Here is a 19346-nt window from a genome sequence, read left to right on the forward strand (position 1 = left end):
CAAGAGAATTTCAAACTACACTAGGAAAGTTAGGAAAGGGTTTAAGAGTTAAATAGCAGGACTTTGTTCCTTGTTTTAGCACATGAAATCTGTCCAAAATTGAAAGGAGTTCCTGTCAAGCCCACCACACATGAAACGATTGTGCGGTTGGCTCTTTCACTTTGCATTAGTCTAGATGAGCTCCAAGAACGATCCAAGGTGTTGCAAGCTGTTAATCTCAATATTGGACCCTGTATGTATCACAAAATGGTCAAACATTTCATCACATTCTACAGAGCTCCTAAGAAATGGAAGGAACAACCCAGAAGAAATGCTTTTTAGGAAAAGAAATAATAAACAAAATAAGTGTACAACGTAATAGATATATACTACATTTATTTGTCTCTTTCTTATGGTTTAATAGAATTCAAGTACAGTGTAATAACTAATAACATACTATGTGAGGAGAAAATTACAGTAGTCGCAAATGAACATCTTCATTTGCTTATTCAGTTCTATAATGTATTATTTCTGTATTTTTTTTCTATTGTATAAGATTTTAATAGACAGGAATCTGGTTCTCGAATTATGTGAAAAGAAAGATTCGTGAATCAAAAAGGGAAGCTTCCTGTCATCCGAATATGATCAAGGGTCCTTTTAAGACCGTACTTGTTCACTGCTTGATTACCTTGCCTGAATCCCTCTCCATACGCTGTGGATGAATCTGACTCAATCTGGTGCTTAAAAAAGCCGCCAAGTTTCTTCTCAAAATCCGAGCGCTTTCCTTTCTTTGATGATGTGGAAGAGGATGATGATGGTGATGATGATGAAGAAGAAGATGCAGATGACGAGGATGACGATGAAGCTGCATCACTTCCCGCCGCAGCATAGATCTCAGAGTCCAACCACATATGTGCCAAAACCTGACATATTCCTTCCTCAACTTCCGGACTCAGATTTGGATAACCTGCCAAGATTTCCACTCTGTTAATAGTCCATACCATAAAAAAGATGAAAGCATTGATCATCAACTGGTAGAACAAACAACCACCTTTAAGCCTAAGCCAAGCGTGCATCATCTCATGAGCCAGGATAGATCCTGTCAGCAACCTGTATATCGAAAATGATATTCCGTTTTTAGGCCATTTATATCAAAGGTAAAGATAACAGAAATACAGCACCGAAAAGAAACACGAGACAATACCTAGGAAGACCATACAAAATGAGAATAGCTGTAACTTCACATCGACGAATTAGCCTATGAGGTTCAGTAATCATGTCTATGAACCGATAGCCAGCCCCAATCCTTGGCCTCCTTAAGACCTGGTAATTTGAATAAAATGTTGGAAATCCAGTTAAACATAAAGGCATCTTGATAAAACTGAACTACAGGAGTTAAGAAGTAAGAATCAGAGAGGAAATTCATACGGTGGTAACTGTCTGCTCCTCCGACAAGCAGAGTCCTCTAGTTTCTGGTAAGTGATGATGGCCCTGACCACAAGTAACACTATGGTAAACAAGACTAAGGAAATTTCCACTGACAGATAAAGCTTTCAATGTTCAAGCCTTACATTCTTTTCTCCCTCCATGGCCTCATTTAGAGCTTGCCTCTCAACCAGAAGGAGAGGAACCTGTTGTTCAACTTTCATATTTAATCCTTCATAAAATTCTTGGATTTCAAGGTAGAGAGGTTGGCATTCATGAGTATCCATAATTGCAGAATCTAGACACTCTAGGCACAGCCTCCGACCATCATCAAGTGATATATATTTTACATCTACAGGCTGCAAGCATTAGAAGGGTTATTAAAGATATACTACATATATTCTTTGTATAACTATAAAAGAATTTCATTCTCTTCTTTCCGTTTCTAAAAGAGAAAGGAACCATTCTTTCAACTCACCTCCATTCTTTCGCAACTACAACAGCGAGGAGTGCCATCACGCTCATGAGAGGGGCAGTACTTTTGCATCCAGTAGGGATGTGCCCTGTACTCAATTAGACCAGCTGGATTTGTCGGTATCTGCGAAAAGAAATGAGGTCAGCATTTAACTGTTATCATAGGCAAAAAAAAAAAAAAAGCCTTGATTTTCAACATGTTAATGCTTAAACTGGATAACACATGGTCCTAACTTGAATTAAAAAGACTCTGAAATATCATATATCTTGATGATTCCATGAAAAACACATGAAAGGTGGCTTAGACAGTGTGCAGCTGGCTCGTACAGCGGTCAACAATCAATATTAAGAACACTTGATCAGGAGTTTCCTCAGATTTAGAAGCCTATGATGGCTAATAGGTATATTTAGAAATGCCACTTCAGGATAGTTAGCATATGCTGGTATTAGTCTCAAACTAGGTTAAAAGAAGCCAGGTGTTCCTGTTGGTCTACCTCTTCGATGTATTCAATTTACTAATCAAAATATTTGATGAAAAAACCTAACCAACACTCCCTTCATCTACAGATGAATCACATAGTTATCAATTAATTTAGATGCACAGCTATAACTTTATATTAGATAAAGAGATAAGAAAACAAGTTTATGTAAAATAAATAAGGTTGATAGGACCCTGAGATGGATTTTAGCACTTACAAATTTCCTGCAAACATCACATTTTGGATGATGCTGCTCTTTATAGCAGGATTTATGAAAAGGACGATTCCCTGAAACCGAAAACTATCACCAGAAAAACAAACTTTTAAGATTAGGCTATATAGCATACAACATACACGTCTGTAAACCATGTACAACACAAAGTAGGATAACGATTAGAGCACCATGTTCAACAGTTTCAAACTAAATATAGATAAACTAGATGACATATACACCTCGTAATCATTAATTGGCTGGTTGCAAGCATGACAGCGGAAACATTCTGGATGCCAAACAGAACCCATGCAACTAAGGTATCGTCCATGACCAATCTCAGCATTGCAACCAGCACAGATTCTGCAAGCAGCATGATTTTGTAAACTAGGTTGGCTTTCGTAAGATACATGCAAATAAAGTCAACTAATTTCAAAGAAAAAAATGTATCATTTTATATACTTGGAACTCATGTCTGATTGTGCAATGTTGCATAAGTACTATAATGCACTAACTATCTAGGAATCCTTATATTCAACAGAGTAAATAATGCAACCCCGCCCCAGCAAGGCAGCAACCAAGAGAGAGATGCAACTTATTCATACATCACACATTTGTTCCAACCAAAGTGATTACCCATTTTAATCAAACAGAAAACTATATTTTGCATTAAGACTGGAAAGTTGGCATCAACTGTGTCTAGGTCTGACATTGATGTCTACAAGTAAGCTCTAAGCAATTTTCTGACTTTGTCAACAATGCATTTAGTATTGATTAGCTTCCCACTTCTACACTAGTCGATTTAGAAATCAATAAGAACTTAATACAGAAATTTATGTACGGGTAAATTACCTGTAACTAGCTGAAAAGAAGAATGGATAAGGAGAAAATAAACCCCCATGACCAGAACGAGGTGGAGACTCCACATTTAAACTTTCTTGAATTGCCTTAGCAAGTTGTTCATCTTCTTCCAATTGAACTTTAGCGAGATCTTCATCTTCCTCTTGCTGAACTTTGGCATGTCGGTCATCCTCTTTCTCTTCACGAGCTTTAGCATAGCTGTCCTCTTCCTCCTCCACATGAGATTCAACATATTTTTCATCATCATCCTCTATGTGACCTTCATCAAATGTTACATCCTCGTCCGATTCCTCCTCCGGTTCAGACTCATCTTCTACCAAGTCAATAGGAAACATGAGAGCTGATGTATGAATAACTTTATAACGCATTAAAACTCAGGAACCAAGTTGAAAACCAACCCCCAAATCCTGATACAAAAACTTCTGAAGAAAACAATTATCCTTTTGATTTTCATTTTCTCCATCTGACCAAACACAGGGATGAAGAATTGAAGAGTTCTATTAATTCATTTTGGATATGGATATAGATATGGGGTCATCTAACACATTCAACCAGTTCAGGAAAGGATAAATGGAGCTGATTCTAAATTTTGTCAGCTTGGGCAATTTTCTTACGGCGAAAGAATCAGTTTGCTATGGACGGATTTTGTTTCAAATCAGTTCACATTTGCACTATAAATTATATTAGAACTAGTTTAGGTTCAGGACCACATTGTACTGGTCATAAGGTTTCCCAAATGGTCACTATGACATCAAAGAGGTAAATGAAACTAATCTTCCTAGTTACCCAGTTCAAGATCTTTAAATGTAAGATTCAACCAGAAATAATTATGTGCCAGTTTAATTTCCGAACATTCAGAGCAATTTGGATACTAAAAAAAAACAAAACTTATTTCTGAAAACAATGATTAAAGAGTAGAGGCTTGAAGGGTCAAAACCATCTCTGTCACCTTTTAACTAGTAAAGCATAGTGTTTATTTGCATGATCAGTGCTTCAAACATGCAACCATACCTATTACTTTCTTGCCTTTTTGGTCTACTTCTGAAAGGGAAATTGCAATAGCACAATCAATTTCATCTTTGTCAAAACCATCAGAGCCTTCCTGCATCGTAGTTTTCCGAAAAAAGACTCACAGAGTTAACACTAGAAGAAACCTCATAGGAATGAATGAAATAGGATTGTGCAGACTGAAGTTTATGAATCATAACATTACATGCATAGACAAAGGTGTAACAATGAAATCATATTATAAACACTGATGATATCTGAACACAAGCAACCAGTGAATACTTATAAAGAACAGGGCAGTACTGTTGAACGGCGAGGTTCATCCCAAGTTCTACCATCTCCATATCTCTCATGATATCGCCCTTTATTACTTGAACCTTTAAGAATCTTGGTCAGCCAACCCATTATTTGAAATGCTTTTTGCTAACCAAGCAGTGTTCTTTTGCCTGCAACACCAAGTCATCCAGTTAGGAAAGCAAAAACAATTTTGACTCCCGAAATGGAATTGCAACTATAACTATAGATAGGGGAAAGCCATTATTAGAAAACAATAAGTGTTTATATAGCGTTAGATATGATTCTCGTAAAATATATAAAGGAGTTTCCACTTTAGGAGGCATTATCTAAATTGACCGACTGTCAAGGCTGTTGACTTCAATCATACAAAAACTATTTTTAACATAAATAATAGATAAAAGAGAAACTAGTCAATGACAGTACAAGTTTTGACCCAAATCATAAAACTCAAAGGGGTTACCAAATGCAATGAAATTTTCTTAAGTACAATATGGATTTCCCAAATTCAATCCCATAAAATAAATTTCCCCAAGGACCAGAATCCAATTTCCCAGACTTTCCTACAATTATTGCTTTCGGTGGCCTTAAATTGCCTCATCTCATCTCATCTCCTCTCATATTCATATAAATATGTAAGCACTCAAAACTAGAAGAACCAATATTGATGAGTAAAACAAATTATATATAAATACTGGAAATCAAAATGATATCAAACAATAGGCGACGAAGTGAATAAAGAAAAAAGTTAAAAAGAAACAAAGACTAACCAAAGAGTGAAGAATATGCAGAAACAGCAGAACCTGATGAATCCCAGATCAGGAACAACACGAAATTGATATGAATGCATAGTCATGGAATTATAGGAGACAAAAGGATATTCCAAGTTAGACCCTTAATTGCCATCATCTTAGAAAGAAAATAGAAAAAAACTGACCTTTCTTTTCTTCTTGTGACAGACAAAAAAAAAAGAAAGAAAGTGTTAAATAACCAATTCCTAGTGAAAGATAAAGTAGAAAAAAGTAGAGAGTATGAATTAAAAAGAGAGCTTGAATCCTAAGCAAAAACAAAATCACAGTGAAAGCAGGGTTGGGAAATTGAAAATAGCGATCATCCGGGTGTATGATGTTTAGCGTAACAACCACCAAAAAGATTGGTTTTTTATAAAGCAGATTAAAGGAATGAAGAAAAGGCATATGGGTTTGTTGAATTGTTACATTAACAAGTGGGTCCTTCATGTTATTGCCCATTTTCCACCACACTCCACTACACGTCAATAACACTTCAGCTTTTTTTGCTTTTCTTGTTGAAAAACATGACAATGAGAGAGGGAGAGAGAGAGGAAAGAAAAGAAGGTAGGACTTGAATTTCATTTCTTGATCTTCCTTTTGCAGTTGAGTTTTGTGGGGGGCACTTGCAGTTACTCTGTACTTACTCTGGTTTATTTTGTGTCCCTAGTTTTAGCACCCCTCCTTTTAGGTCACTGCCCCACGAATCACATTATGTTAAATGGCAAAACAATAAGCTCACCCTTTTTTTTAATAATAACCCATTAATAAATTGTTGAAGCTGGTTTAATTTGATTCAAAATATGAGTACATTATGCATTATTATTTAATATCATATTAAGAAGTTCTCTATATTAAAAGTTAGATTATATTTTGTCTAGAAAAAATAGTTAAATTAACATTTGTAAATTAGATTAAAGAACAAACTAGTTTTTCTATTAGAATTTTATCTATTTAATTTATAAAGGAATCATCTATTTTTATTATTAAAAATTACTTTTTATATGTCAATATAAGGTACACATAACACGACATATGTCATTGTCGGGTTTTCTTATACCAATTTTTAACCATATAAATAGATAAAATTTTTAATAAAAATGACAAATTTACTCTTTTTAAATAGATACGACAAAATATAATCTAACTCTTAGTTCAAGAATCTCTATGGAACTTTTGGCCAATATTCTACAACCAACCAATGTCGCCCTTTTGAATTATTTTTATTCTTTCAGTTTACTATTTAAAATTTTTTTTATCTCACTTAAAGTTTCATTAGTTTATTCATTTTTTAAAAAAAAACTCCTCAAAAATAAACCCAAACCAGCAAAAATAGTAAAATTTTCAAGAAACAAGTTAAAAAACTACTCCTAATGTCAATACCAAATAGCTTGAAAAGATAACCCTTCATTTTTTTCTTTTCTAAAGGAAGCTTAAAAAGTAAATTTGAAAGATCCATTATCCATAGAAACATTTTTTATATGATAATCAATCATCTGCAATATATACATATAAGGTTCCTAATGAGTGTATAAGCATGTGCATGCTTTTTTTGTTTACTATTCTATTTCTTGTATCCAACACCATACCTTTCATTTGCATGTGCCCTCAATCTAGAGACAGCTAAATTTCATGAGTCTAAGTGCTTGTTCAGATTATACTTAATCAATAATTTATTTAAAAAAAAAGTTTACTCAAATTAGTCAGTGCATGCAAGACTTTATTGGTTTGTTATAGATTAGGTGATATATTTATATAAATAAAAATAAATAAATTATAGTTTTCTTGTTCGGTTGCGTATAGATGTGTAGCTTTCAGGCTGCTTTTTATTGATGGCAGTTAATTAGGTGCTAGCTGAAGTTTGATAATTTCAATACTAAATCTTTTTAATTAAGTACCTACAAAGTTTAGCTATTTTTGACAGGGGTAAAATAAAAAATAAAAAATTAGGGGTCAAGATTCGGATTAAGTTTTATACTTTTTCATAAGAGTTAAAATGTAATTTCATCTTTATATTAATTTATATTTTTATGGTTTTCAAAAGGATTGAATTAAAAATTTAATATTTTTTGGAAGGATCAAACTACAATTTATTACATATTAATTTAAATTTTTTAAAATTTTTAAAATTTTTAAAGACACAAACAATAATTTCCCATTTTATTGGGTCAAGCCCCCGCCAACCTCTCTCCCTTTGCCTTCTGATTTTGGGCGTAATTAATCTTTATTTCTTTCACTCGGTATTCCAATTTCTAATATATATATATATATATATAAAAGTGTAAATTTAAAAATTACTAAAAATAAACAATTGGTTTTAAATTTTTTGATATCAATTATCCATAATTCTTCCCTAATTATTAAATAAGTAAATAAGAGGATAACGCGTTTAAAAAAAATAGAGTTGACATATATTTATTTTTTTATGAGTTTGCTTAAATTTAATATTAACTAAAAAAAATTGTATTATGAACTGAAAGTATAAAAATAAAGTTCATTATTTAATTAAAGTGTAGTTAACCTCCATTATTTAGAAAAAATTAGTAGGTTACCTTAATCAAGTAAGAATGCAGTGATATAGAAAGAAAACTGCATATATAAGTTACCGAAATTCATTAATATCCCCATGTATAATTATTTATTAAAGAAAATTGAAAATTTATCATGTCTGTTTAAATTGTATTTAAAAAATCCAAGTGATAATAATATAGAGAATGTAAACGTTATTCGATATAATTCAGCGTTAACTATTTATAGGTGATTTTTTAAGTAGGTCGTAAATCTCAGTATTAAGCTGAGTGGGCAAACGGTGAAATAGGTAGAGATTAAGAAAAATATCAAGGGCAAAAGCAGTATGCGACTGATACTAACACTAAAAGACGAAAGCTAAAGGAGGGAGTGAGATTAGATACGCAATAGTCCATGTGAAATAATTACCTAAATATAATTAATTATTTGATAAATAATTGAACCCAATTTACTTTAAGAATATTGACTTCCATCCTTTCTGTTCATAATTATAATTCAGTAACTTCTACATAGAAAAGGAAAAATGAAAGGGAGAAAAGACTTATGCTAACATGAACTCAGCTATACATATATATAAAGCAATTATCCAAACCTTGTTCCACATTTTCCATAAATTTTCAACTCACTCTGGCTTTAACATAAAAGAACTCAAAAATGCTGAAAACAAAATTTAATATCTCATAATTTATTTGAGCATTATATTTTAGATCATCTAATTTGAAGCACAAAAATGGACTTAATCTCATTCTCAGTAACATTTAAAACAAACCCAAATTGCATACGTATAATCTGCAGGAGACACCCTTTAATTATTTGAATACTGGAAAAAGGAAATTTCCCTTCTTTGGTCAGAAGATACTACTAATCAGTGGATATATAATTTTATAAGCATCTCATCCATTAATTTAAATAAATATCACTGTAGGTTTATAAACAGACAATAGTTGCATGCATCAGTTGTTACAAACTGACAACAGCTGGAAACAGCGCAGAAGATGCCCTAATGCTTTCGAATGAACAAAACTAGAAATTCTGGGTGGAAAAAAAGGAAAAAAGGAAAAAAGAAAAAAGAAAAAAAGAGTGAAGAATGTTGAAAGAAAAGCGATGGAGAAGTTATATTGACTAGTGGGCAGTTTTAAAGTAGTGTTTTTTTTTTCAGAAGTAAATTGTTTTTATAAAATATTATACAAATTTTAAATTACATAGCTATTCCTATGTTTCTATTGCATAATAATAAATTTAACTTCTAATGTTACATTTTTTTATTAATTTGGTACTTATTTTTTTAATTAAATTTATCATTAATCTTTTAAAATGAATTAAATCATTTTTAATAAAAATACTAACTAAAAATATTATTTTTAATGATCTTCAAGTGCCAAATTGGTGAAACAGAAAATTAGATATCAAATTAGGATATATATTAAGTTTTTATTCCAAATATTACATTAAAACTTAAAATAACTGAATGTGATATTTAGGTGTTTTTTATTTTATTTTTGATAAATTAAACTCTAAGTGTTGACATAATTTTTAGAACTAAATAAGTGTTAAATTTATATTATAAAATTGTTATGTTAGAACTAAATAAATGTTAAATTTATATTATAAAATTGTTATGTTAGTAAAATTTAAGTGAATAAATTATATTAGGATATCTTAAAAAGTATAGTTTTTAGGTACCAATAAAATAGTGTCACATCATTAAATTTTAAAGATAACAAAATATTATTATACACTCATCTATATCTAATATCTTCTCTACTTAATTTAACTTTAATTAAATTACTTAAAATAATTATTTTTTTTAAATTATAAACAAACATTTTTTTCTTCTTTTACAAATTTTATTAATTTTGTTTTTTTCCATAAGTTAATAATTTTTAATATTTGTGCAACCAATTTTAAAAAAATTAGTAATTTTTATGCAATTTTTCTATGTCAACACATAATTTTAGTAATTATTTTACTCTGAACCTGAATCCAGAACCGCAAATCTTGAACTCAAATCCTGAACCTTGAACCCCAAGGTTTAGGGTTTGGATTTGGGATTTAATGTTTAGGGTTCGGGTTTGGGTTTGAGGTTCATAGTTCATGTTTATGGGTTCAGGTTCAATGGTTCAAAGTTACGGGTTATGAGTTTGGGGTTATGGTTATGGTTATGGTTATGGTTTAAGGTTCTAAGTGTAGGGTTTAAGGTTCGGGGTTCTATATTCAGGGTTCAAGGTAAAAAAAAATCACCAAAATTATGTGTCAATGGCATGGAAAAAATTGTTGAAATGTTATTAAATAATTAAAAACGGACCATGAATAATGTGATGAGAAAAGCTTATAAAATATTTTCTCTATGGATGAGTGTATAATAATAAATTTATATATTTAAAATTTGAAGATGTGGCAAAATTTTATTGGTGCCTAAAAACCTTAACTTTTAGGATTATCCCTATGTAAATTATTCCCAAACTTAAATGCATATTATAATTATATTGTTTGATAATAAAAAATGGATTTTGAAAATTACTTATTTCATAATTTTAATTTTTTAATATAATAATTTATATTATTTTTTAATATTTTGAGATAAAAATTGAAAATAATAATTTGAATATTTTATTTACTTAAAAAAGTAATGAGATAATTTAATTTGAAGATAATTTTTCTAAAAATAAAATTAACACCACCTTTTCAACCTTAGTGATAAGTATTTATTCCGCATTTTTTTGTTAAAAATTTTAAATAAGTGAATATTTATTATAGTTATCAAACACATTTAAAAACTTAAATATTGAAAATTTAATTTTTCAATGAAATAAAAATTTCAATAGTTTATCAAACACATATTCAGTTTTGTTTTTTTTTTCTAATTAAATTGGTATTTGATTAACTTGTAACACTAATTTAATTAAAAATTTACAATATTAGAGATATCATATAAAAATTTAAATTGTATAATTACGTATTTTTAATTAAAAATAATAAATATATTATTTTAATATTTTTTCTATTAGGTTAATGTTCATTTAACTCGTGATATCAACTTAATTAAGAATTTTATTATAGTAGAGATTGAATAAATATCTTTAAAATGTCAATTGAATCATAGTTCAATTGAATCATAAATTTGAACTTCTAATTTAAAGGGTTTTTAGGAGTTATGCGTGTATATATATATTCGAAGTAATCATAGAAATAAAGCACCTGAATTAAAAATGGATGAGAGGAAGAATCAAAGCTGAGATAGAAGGCCCAACTTTGGGAATAAATGAAACTAGTTAAGGTGAGAAGCAAAGATCTAATTTTCTTCTCAATAGATGGGAAGCTTGGAAATAATTTTTGGAAATGCGATTAAGAGAAAAAAAATTATTTAAAGAAAATTTGGTTTATAAAATCCACTATTATATTTTTTACTCTTTTAACAATTATATCTATATAATTATAAAAATAAAAAATTTATATATTAAGACAAGTTAAAGTAAATAATTACCAAAACTACTCTTGTTATGATATTTACTATTATTGACTCACAAACCAAATAGATCTGCGTCGGACTCTAGGTGGTTTGCATATTGAGCTCGCATATCGAGCTCGCATGATATTGAGTGTTCACGGGAGGGGAACTTATACCCTCTTGCGAGATCACATTTGAAATCACATATGGGATCGCATAAACACGTGTTAAGTCTAAAATAGAATACGTATTGGCATACATAGAACCTACCTAGACATTACATCAATGAACAATAATTATATTATATAAATGCACAACTCTGCCCACATAAAGGATAAATAGAAATACTCAACAACTTTATATTTACTTTCTTTCACCCCTCTAGAAAAAAATCACCCTATTTCATTGGCACTGTTAAAAAAAGTGTTGCATACAGAGAAGGTTGGTTGAAAACCCATCAGGCATTTTGAGCTTTACCAACCTTACGGATGTTGCACAAGATGTTGAAGACATCTTAGGGTGTGTTTGGCAATGCTTTTGAAAAGTGCTTTTAAAAAGTGCGGTGGAAAAGTGCTTTTGAGAAGTGCTTTTGAAAATTTTAGGTGTTTGGTATTGCTGTTAAAAAGTGCTTTGGGAAAATAAAATGTCTATTTTAGACATGATATTATAAAGTAGCAAATATGTATTTAAATAATGTTTAAATTAGTTAATATTATGATATTTTATCAATAATATAAAATAATTTATTATAACTTATTGTTAAAAAAATTAATATATAATATTAATTTTAAATATTTCTAAGTAATTAATATTAATTATTTATTAAATTTAATTAGAATATATAAACTATATTAAAATATTAAAATATAATAATTAAATATTTGTAATTAAATATTGACAGAATTGTATTATTTTAAAAATTATTTTTTTTTATTTTTAATTAATGTTTTAACACATTTGTATTATTTTATTTTAAAATATAGTATGAATATATAATTCATATTAGATATTAACATAACATAGAAAATATAAACCTAACAAATTAAAATATTACATATATTTGGATTAAAGTCTCAAAAAGGGATAATATTTATATACCAAATATAAATACTAAAAATTTTACAATAGCATCAATTTAAAGTGAATTCATTAAACTAGAAGCTATAGCATCTCTTGTTAATTCCATTTCAAAATCACTTGAATTGTTTGATTCACCGTCATCACCATCATCATCGTCATCGTCATCATCATCACTTTCTCGACCATGCGCATTTTCTGAATGAATAATATTCTCATATGCCTAGTTAATATCTTCGTATTCCATAAAATCTGCATCATTTCGACCGACATGTTTTCGGATAAAATTATGTATCGTCATTGTAGCAACAACGATCATCGTTTGCTTTTCAAAACTATAACTTGGCATATCCCTTAAAATGACCCATTTTTTTTTTCAAAACACCAAAAATTCGTTCAATCACACTACGTAATGATGAATGTGAATGATTGAATATCTCTTCTTTACCAAATACCGGTCTACCTCTACGAAAGTCAGGTAAATGATATCGTTGACCTCTATATGGTCCAAGATAATCTTTCATTTGAGGATATCCAGAATTAACAAGATAATATTTTCCTACATGTCATAATATAACAAAAATTAATTCAAGAATTTTTTTATAAAAATTATCAATTAAAGAACTTATACTTTATTATTTTAAAAAATCACATATAAATAAAATATCTAACCATTTGGTGGGTGCGGAAATTTGTATTTTGGATCTCGAATTGCATCAAGAAATATTCTAGTGTCATGTGTCGATCCTTCCCATCCAGCCATGACAAAGGTGAAACACATATTAAAATCACATACTGCCATAACATTTTGAGTCGGAATACCTTTTCTTCCAATATAGGGAACTTGTTCATTTGGTGGAAGAATAGCAGCAATATGAGTACCATCAATTGCACCTATGCAATCCTGAACAAATAATGATATTAGTCTCGTGCATATTTTTAGTCGACCAAAAATATTAAAAAAATAAAATAAAATTAAATTTTAACCTTAAAATGCGGCATATATCTAGAATCATTACGTATTTGTTCGTGTATTGAGCTAAAAAAAGGATCTTCGGGTGCAATTAGATCAGTGGCCATCCTTGAAACTTTCTCAAGCACAATTGCAAAGTGTCGACTTATTGTTGATCCAGACCTTTGAAATCTTTCTCGACATTGGGAAACTTTTGCACTGGTGCCCAAGATGTATAAAAAAATTCCTAACATTTCAGTAGAAGATATGTTTCTTGAAGTTTGCAAGTTGTATCTTGTCTCCAAAACTCTCAACAAACTTGTGAATACCATTTTAGACATCCTAAAATTAATCATACAACGTGATTCGTGACCGTCAAGGACCTCTCGGATCCATGTCTCACCTGTCTGTTTTGAATCCATGCATGGTTGCTTCAATATATACTTCTCGTAATATAATTGTACAAAAGAAGATGCAACAACAAATATTCGGTTAAAACATTCCATGCGTTGTAATATCTCTTTCTTTTCCTTATCATCGTCACTTTCATCACCGTGGTAATTCTCAACTATACTCATCACCTGTGAATAAATTTTATATCCAAAATCATATATTAATAACTATTGATAAAACTAATTTAGTATAAATAAGTAGAGCATAAATTCAATATCCCAAAGACCAAACATAAACAACTATTAATAAAAGTAGATTACACATAAATAAGTAGAACATAAATTCAATATTCAAAAACTAAACATAAACAACCATTGATAAAACTAGATTACACATAAATAAGTAGAACATAAGTTCAATATCCAAAAACCAAACATAAATAACTATTGATAAAACTAGTTTAGCATTTTTGTTTAGTCAAATAATAGACATCTCCTAACCCTAGAAGATTAGAAAATTTTCAACTATTCTCCATTTCCGTCTTAAGCCACAAAGCTCTAATCTTGGGATTAATTGATAAAAACATAATTCGTTTGTCCTTATTGAGCAATAATCTAAGTGCGAAAAAGTATAGCGGACTAGCTTCTGGAACTTCTTCCGACATGCTGTCAAGCACTTTGACTGCTTCTGGAATACCATATGGATCCATAACAGGAGTCAAACTAGATGTGGCTTGACTCATATTGTCAGCTGCATTGCATAATTTTTCTATTTGACTGGACAATCTTACAGCCCCTCCAATTTGCTTTGAGGATTTTTTTCTTCCAGTTTTAAATTGTGAACTTGATATCTCAGGGTTTTTTCTTTTTTGACCATTTCCATCAATTTGAACATCATTTGAAATGTGAACATCATTTAAAATGTGAACATCATTTCTCACATTTTCTTCTTCATTCTCTTCAGGTATTTCATTGTTAACATCCTCAAAAAAATCACTACGGAGTGTACCAGAAGAAGGTGCCCATGCTTTATCACCTGTTGCAACTATCCCCATGAACATTTGGTCCAACTTCCCTTCGAATTCAGGATCAATGCCCGATGTTCTAAAATTTTGAGCTTCAGGCACAACCTACATATAAAATGATAGTTTAATAACAGTAATTATCAATAATCTCATAAATAAGATAAAAACAAAAATATTCGGAACTATTAATGTACCTTTAGCCTACTCTCCCACCAATCATCCGGTGCATCAACAGTTCTTTTTATAGGATTCCACCCTAGACCAGTATCTTCGCCTTTAAGTTTCTTCCAAGCTTTCCATTCTTTTTTTAGAGCATCCCACTTATTTTTAAGTTGTTTTTGTGAAAAGACCTTGCCCGCTTCTTTCTCAAAGTTGGTCATTATTTTCAACCATCCATCTTTTGTGAAATGAGTACCAGGCCTATTGCCTTTCAAAAACTCTTTAATACAAATATCGCAAAATATTTCTGTCAATCTCTTATCCCACATTGTTTTCACTTTTTCACCACTAACTTCAACCGCCGAAGTACTCATCTATTGTGTATACGAACAGATTCGTTTCAGCCAGTAAAGCAATTAAGAAAATCAAATGTGACATAAGTATATTTTTCTACATGTGTATCAAAATCAAAGATAATATCTTAAGAAAATTAGCACAGCATATCCAAGCAATATACCAGATCATAAACATCATCTGATCTATAAACTGTTACAGCTAAAAAAATAAACTATAAGATATGTGTATTGAAGGAAGTAAATCTCCAATACTAAACTAAAACAATAGGAGAGCAGGAGAAGTAGAGGCAATTACCTTGTTGATGACCAGGAGAAGCAGAGGCAACGGAAATTGTTCCTTTTTTAGCTTCCAACACTTAAAAAGAAAAAAAAAAGTAAAGAGAGATAAACAAAAAAGAAAATAGAAAATTTATGAAACTATAAATTATGAGTTTCATAAAATAAAAATCCAAATCTGTAGAAATGAAATGGCAAATTACAAGTAATTGGAGTCTTATTTTCTAATAAGAACTACGTAACGCTATTAATATAAAAGGTGCTATATCTATTAAAAGGTCCTGTATCTAAAACATAAATAACATGCAGAATTGGATTTAGGGAATAAGCAGCTTTTTTTAGGACAAAAAACAAGTTGAATTCTGCATTAATTAAACTCTGTGTCTTGGGTAAAAGGAAAAAGAGAGATTGGTAAGAATATTCCAACCTAACATTTCACTGACTCATGTTTCAACAATCACTTTTCTTCTTAAGCACAATAATAAATATATTTTTCTATATTGTTAGCAACATCTTTAATAAAACTTGCCACATCCTTGTTAGCATAAATGAATTTCTGACTAAATTCAATTTGCACTCCTATTTCAACAATAAACTATCCTTTCAACTTAAATAAGATGTCAATATATACACAAAATTAAATGGCTTATTGAATTACAACCACATATTCCTCTAAAATACTCGTGTAAAGTGATCGACATAATAGCAAAGATTTTCTAGTCCCTTTAATTGTACTAACAAGTAACTTTGCTGACACCTGCTCATCTAGGAAGTTCCTCTCCATACAGGGGATCTAAGCAAGCTAGTTGGTTCATACAGAATGTTGGAAACCACATCTCGGTTTGTGCAAATTTGCTCTGTATGGCCATTTGAGGAATACAAAGGATAGAATTTTCACCTTTCTTTTTTGCTTTATATTTGTGTTTAATAATAGGAAAGATAAAGATGGGAGCTTTTTAGACTTCAAATAATTTAAAAATAATATTCTTGCAGGATATCAAGACTAAACTATGGCCAGCTAGTCAAAAATCATGAAATTGCAACACCACTGCTCATTGTCAAACAAACAGATCAAACGTATTTGAATTCCACAATGGTTAAGAATATACCTTTTTCCTCGTGTTCATAAAGTGCAAAAACAAAAAAGAGGCACCTAAATTAATAGTGTACATTAGTTGACTTGTAAAATGAAGTTTTCCTTTGTTATTTTTAGTGCCATCATAACACTTACAAAAGCATATCTTAGACGCAGAGCACTAAAAATACACATCTAACCATTCCAGAAACCACAGTTCAACATTTAGGAGGTTATATTTGTATGCAGTCTAATCTCATGTCTCATTATAAACGCTTTTATGGATCATTACTGCTATATGACGGACACTGATAAAAGTTGGTAAGTGACAAGAATTAGCAGTAATACAAAGCAAACAACCTAATGTGAACCATTTACTAGCAATTTACTTAGGTTAATTCCATCCTTACTTAGCTTAATCTTACAACATTTACTAGCAAATTCAAGGTCTAAGCAGATTTGGTTAAAAGCATTTTATCAATTTTACTTTTAAGTTACAATTAGCATTGAACCTGACAAGTAAGACCTTCCGATTTAGTTAACTCAATACTCCCCTTAAATCCATACAATTAAACCATGATTTCAACCATTAATACGAAGAAATATACACATTAACAATTAAATACGAGGCATAAACTTTTTCATATTAAAAATAAATCGAAAGCAAAGCAAAACAAAACTTCAGCCACATCGTCAATCAACCCTACACTGCACCCTCGTCCTCCCCTTTTCTATTCAAAAAAGTGCCAAGGCAGTGACTTGTCGAGTAGCCAATAATAAAACAGAGCACAACAAAAAATAGCCAACGTACTAGAGAAGAGTTCCAGTACCAGTACCAAGACCATAACAGTGCAAAAGAAACTCGGGCTCTCAAATCAGAATGAAAAGGATGAGCTGCTGAGCAAGGGAGCGAAGGCAGAAGAAAGGTTTACAGAGAAGAAATATGCATATCCCTTCGAGAAAGAACAAACGGATGGGAAATCCAACAAGTTGGTGAATAATAAAAATAGTATCACGCCCAATTTATTAAGGTGCCGAATCAAAAATCACAATCCAAACAACTTAAAAATGATCATACAGCTGGGTGCCGCGTGTTAGAAAACAAAAATATGGGTAAATGAAATCACCAGGAAATCGTGCCCTCCAGACCCCAGCAGTGCAGAAAATAAAAACAAAAGCATAATGAACAATTAGAAGAAGAAGAGAAGAAAAAGATAAACTCACCGATGGAGAAGAGAAGAAGAACAAAGAACCAGACCAAAATGGGTAAAAGCAAAAGAGAAAAGCTGAAAGAAATGTGAAAAAATTAGAGTATATTTCATAATTATTTCATAAGATCAAACAATCAGAAAATAAAAACTAAAGCATAATGAAAAATTAGAAAAAGAAGAAAAGAAAAAGATAGAGTACTAGTGGAGAAGAGAAGATACAGAGAACAATTTCAGACAACTACCTGGAGGAGATCAGGTTAAAAGGGTAAAATATCAACCCAAATGAACTTCAGGCTTGAAAAAGCTAAAATAAATGACTTTTTCATCTGTAAAAAAGGCCTTAAACTAAGTTAAAAAAGTTGGTAAACTGATGGTTGTTCTTCGTTGCTTTTCAGATAAAAGCACTTTTTGGGAAAAAAGCTCATCCCAAACACAATTAAGAACAAGGGCTTAATGAACTTAAGGCCTTGCTTCATGGTATGTAAAAGTCACTCTATAAATAATGTGATTGGTGGTCTTACTGGTGAAATGAGGATAATTGAAAAGCCATGAAAAAACTAAAAATATATGGTGGAAAAATTGATTAAGAAAATAGTGTTTGTTGGATAGCAGAAGTTTTTTTAAAACTGTGTTATTTATAATAATAAATTCTAGATTAAATTAGCACCTTTGCTTTAAGTGAGACGGTTTAGATCGTTTCTTGGCTTTCTATCAAATAATCTTTGTTGTTATCCTCTATCCTTAACGTGCATAGAGTGTAGACTCTAAACTCACAAATTGATTGCATGAAATAAAAACTTTAATTAATTTTAGGTGGAAAAATTAATTCTCTCTATAAGAAACCAAAAACTTGAGCACTCAAGAAAATATAATATATTCTCTAAATAAATTCACTATTTTCTAAAAGAATAACAACACTCAAAATCTGAATAATTGCTGTGTTTTTTAGCTCATCTTATAATTCCTATTTATAGGAAAAAGTTAGAAGAGTTTTACTTGAACAATGGGTAATTAAATAATAATATTTTAATGGAAAAATACAACTCCCTAGTTGGGAATACTAAAAGATGATGACAACCATTACTGAGACTAGGGTTTGTCATCCTTCACACAATAGGATAGGCTCTCGAACTCACCTTATGTATTAGGTATAATTATGTGTTATCTGGACTTTTAACCAACACATATAATTTACCCAACCCAATAATAACTTTTTTTCTATTTCCCAAAATATTAATTTATTAAATTAATGTACTCAATTAAAATTTTTTCTTAACCCAATTATAATTTTGTTAAGGTCATGACAACTTTATTGTATTAAAATCTA

The 19346-nt window shown here is 30.5% G+C and overlaps 2 protein-coding genes across 9 annotated transcripts; both read right to left on the minus strand.

The window, feature by feature from the left end:
- Window positions 1-348: 348 nt before the first annotated feature.
- Window positions 349-5938, minus strand: LOC107926505 (protein DA1-related 1). Of its 2 annotated transcripts, none has more exons than XM_041084056.1 (13): window positions 5669-5938; window positions 5502-5534; window positions 4741-4883; window positions 4441-4531; window positions 3421-3742; window positions 2811-2931; window positions 2575-2658; window positions 1883-2002; window positions 1551-1763; window positions 1408-1470; window positions 1184-1302; window positions 1031-1089; window positions 349-946 (listed from the first exon to the last, which is right to left on the minus strand). In XM_041084056.1, exons 3-13 carry the CDS (start codon window positions 4840-4842, stop codon window positions 591-593), a joined length of 1650 nt encoding a protein of 549 aa, XP_040939990.1. In that variant the 5' UTR covers window positions 4843-4883; window positions 5502-5534; window positions 5669-5938; the 3' UTR covers window positions 349-590. The 2 variants fall into 2 exon arrangements, with proteins under 2 accessions (XP_040939990.1, XP_040939991.1); XM_041084057.1 differs by having other exon boundaries at window positions 3421-3739; window positions 5669-5916.
- Window positions 5939-12782: 6844 nt separating this feature from the next.
- On the minus strand, window positions 12783-18897 carry LOC107926491 (L10-interacting MYB domain-containing protein). 7 transcript variants are annotated; one of them, XM_041084061.1, is made up of 6 exons: window positions 18262-18891; window positions 18033-18094; window positions 15753-15812; window positions 13561-14106; window positions 13246-13477; window positions 12783-13132 (listed from the first exon to the last, which is right to left on the minus strand). In XM_041084061.1, the coding sequence occupies exons 4-6, from the start codon at window positions 14101-14103 to the stop codon at window positions 12909-12911; spliced, it is 999 nt and encodes a 332-aa protein (XP_040939995.1). In that variant the 5' UTR covers window positions 14104-14106; window positions 15753-15812; window positions 18033-18094; window positions 18262-18891; the 3' UTR covers window positions 12783-12908. The 7 variants fall into 7 exon arrangements, with proteins under 7 accessions (XP_040939995.1, XP_040939996.1, XP_040939993.1 ...); XM_041084062.1 differs by lacking the exon at window positions 18033-18094 and having other exon boundaries at window positions 18262-18897; XM_041084059.1 differs by lacking the exons at window positions 18033-18094; window positions 18262-18891 and adding an exon at window positions 17639-18026.
- Between the last annotated feature and the right edge of the window lie 449 nt (window positions 18898-19346).

Source organism: Gossypium hirsutum, chromosome A12, assembly GCF_007990345.1.
Source record: "Gossypium hirsutum isolate 1008001.06 chromosome A12, Gossypium_hirsutum_v2.1, whole genome shotgun sequence".
Classification (NCBI taxonomy): domain Eukaryota; kingdom Viridiplantae; phylum Streptophyta; class Magnoliopsida; order Malvales; family Malvaceae; genus Gossypium; species Gossypium hirsutum.